The sequence below is a fragment of the Priapulus caudatus genome, unplaced genomic scaffold, assembly GCF_000485595.1.
Source record: "Priapulus caudatus unplaced genomic scaffold, Priapulus_caudatus-5.0.1 Scaffold476, whole genome shotgun sequence".
In the NCBI taxonomy this organism is placed as follows: domain Eukaryota; kingdom Metazoa; phylum Priapulida; class Priapulimorpha; order Priapulimorphida; family Priapulidae; genus Priapulus; species Priapulus caudatus.
In genome coordinates this window covers 217,519-220,506 of record NW_014577537.1, presented here as the reverse complement: position 1 = coordinate 220,506, position 2,988 = coordinate 217,519, and the positions used below count along the sequence as shown (strand labels likewise).

Below are 2,988 nucleotides of genomic sequence, written 5' to 3'. Positions count from 1 at the left end.
CGCAAACCGCGTTCATGACTTTTGACGGAACCATACTTGCCTACGTCACGACTCACGCCACCTCTCGGGAGCCTACGTTAGACGGGCACTGAGTATCGTGAGTCAGCTGCGGCAAGCTTAGTTTCGCTGATAAGGTCGCCATCTACAGAGAAGAGGCGTGGATATGCAAGGGAATAACCAGTAGAACGGGGAATCACCGACAGAAAGGGGAATCACCGGCAGAACGGGGAATCACCGGCAGAACGGGGAATCACCGCAGTAAAAGCGGTTGGTGGGAATCACCGAACGGGGTTTAAACCGAAAAGGTCAAACTAAGTACAAATAAAGATATACTAGTATAAGAAAACATAACCTCGTAGTTTTTTGCTCTCGCTTAAGTTCACTCGTCGATCGTCGTACGCCGTGTAAACCAACAGTAGTAGAGCCTGGTCGCGTTTAATATATTATATAATTATGACTTTGTTTTTATAGTGTGACGAAACCATACTTACCTACGTCACGCCACCTCTCGGGAGCCTACGTTAGACGGGCACTGAGTATCGTGAGTCAGCTGCGGCAAGCTTAGTTTCGCTGATAATGTCGTCATCTACAGAGAAGAGGCGTGCATATTATCAAGAGCAGATATCTTCTTTATCTGCTCTTGATATTATCAGGAGTGTTTTGATACACTCTTGATATTATGCATATATATATATATGCATATATGCAAGGGAATAACCAGTAGAACGGGGAATCACCGCAGTAAAAGCGGTTGGGGGAATCACCGGGGAATCACCGAACGGGGTTTAAACCGAAAAGGTCAAACCAAGTACAAATAAAGATATACTAGTATAAGAAAACATAACCTCGTAGTTTTTTGCTCACACGGAGAGATTCTATTTAGGTCATCTGAATGATTTGGTGGGCCACGTACGTCGAGGGTTGCTACAAGGGCCGCATAACCTCCTGCGGGAAGGGGGGGCAGGCGCCTCCAGATTTGGGGGCAAAATAAAAAAATAAGCTAACGTAATAAGTAACTGAGGTAAGCGAGGAAAACATATGCCGCAATACGTTAGGAGAGGCTCTCTGCCCATGACGCATATATCACGCACGCACTATTACGTGTGTCGCATAGATTTAGAAGAAGGTGTCACCATTTTTACCACATCTCCAAACTGGAACTAAAACACTATACTGTGACATACCATAGAAGTAAGTAAGTATAGGTAAGTAAGTAAGTAAGTACGTAAGTAAAAACTTTATTTAACGACGATAAAACATTAGGTACAGACACAATAAAATGGCGCGGACCTATCTTCCACATAATAACCGTCTCACAGCAATAGAACAGTTAAATATTAAATAAATACACAATAAGAGTTGAAGTAGCCCTACTTGGACTAAAATTGTACGGGGTAAGTAGAGCACAATGGGCCCTATTAATAGGGCAAGATTATCTTTAGACTGACTTTAAAAGACGAAATGGTGGGGGCATCTCGAACGTCAGGAGGTAAACTATTCCACTCAGATGCGGATACAAACGCGCTTCATCTGCACACACACTACTCTGCTCTGTGAAGCCAGTCAGCTCGAAATCTTCTGTCATGTCTCGGAGCGTGAGCAGATTTGCTGGCATGTCAGCGACGAACGTTACCTCCTAAAATATTATCAAAACAACTGTAAATACAATTCGATATAGCTACGATATATAATACATTAGTGCCACTTTGCATACTTTATTTATACTCCAGTAATTAATATTCATGTAGTAATCATATTAATAACACATTCCTGTAGTTGCATCTAATCACACTGATACATGATTACTGAAGTTTATAGTAACCAGATGTAGAAAGATTTCCCTTTAGATGGCCCTCGGTCGTCAAGCTAGTTCTAAATCGGTAACTCCTAAATGTGGGATTCGAAACGAGGCCTCACTTCTATGAACAAACTCATTCCACTTGACATTTGTGCTTACCTTTTCATTACGAACTAATCCATAGACGTTGTTAGGGTACTTTCTTTTGAATCCAGCTCTGTCTATCATCAATGGATCTAACGTTCCAACCTGTCGTATGCTCTTGTCGGCGTCCTGCAGCTTCCCTGGCATCTCACCATTAGCAGGGATTAGAACAAACAACTTCTTATTTGTTGTGCTTTTGCCATATTCACTGCTGCTGATCCTATCTGCCACACTATGCAATACCAGATTTAGGTAGCCGGCATAGTAGTTATATGCAAGTCCTTCTCCTAATGACATCTGAAATGAAATTTCAATTTAATACTCAACTAGTAACATCAATAGAAATATACACTGACATAACATCAATTTCTCATCAGGAAATGCTATGGACTTTTTTTTATAACTTAAACATTCTAGGCGGCTACAAGATATATGGCACTGTCGGGTGTAAAAATGGTTTGTACAAAATTGAAAAGTGCTAAAGCAAGCACTGTGAACCACATAGTCGAAATTTTGACCTTATATACTAGTAGTCTGTTTTGTAGCCAGAAAATTTCTACCCTCAATGCACCACTTTTTGAGATGTGAAATTAGCTTATTGTCCTATAGATCAATGAAATAACTAGAATTTACATGTTCACTCAGAACGACTACATAATAAAACACAGTAATAATACAATATATGGCAGGGTTTTACATAACCCAGTTACACATGAGTCAGTAAAACCTAGAGCGTACACGTTCATGATGAGTGTTTCATGTTGATAAACATTGACGTCATATGCGCACATGCGCAGTTTAACGGTTGGCAGCAAGCAGATGCGTGATATTGTTCGATACAACCATACGCACGCACGTGTACGTACACACGCACGCACGCACGCACACGCACACTCATGCACGCACGTGTACGTGCACACGCACGCACGCACGCATGCACGCATGCACGCACGCAGCGCACGGTACCTGCGCACCAACGCACGTACCCACCGCACGACACATGCACAATGTGTACCTGCACCGACGCACGCAAGCGCACCGCACGC

General features: G+C 42.5%; 1 protein-coding gene across 1 annotated transcript; it reads right to left on the bottom strand.

The window, feature by feature from the left end:
- Positions 1-1,438: 1,438 nt before the first annotated feature.
- Positions 1,439-2,245, bottom strand: LOC106810817 (stimulator of interferon genes protein-like). The gene is made up of 2 exons (XM_014814270.1): positions 1,958-2,245; positions 1,439-1,636 (listed from the first exon to the last, which is right to left on the bottom strand). Exons 1-2 carry the CDS (start codon positions 2,237-2,239, stop codon positions 1,439-1,441), a joined length of 480 nt encoding a protein of 159 aa, XP_014669756.1. The 5' UTR covers positions 2,240-2,245.
- Positions 2,246-2,988: the final 743 nt, after the last annotated feature.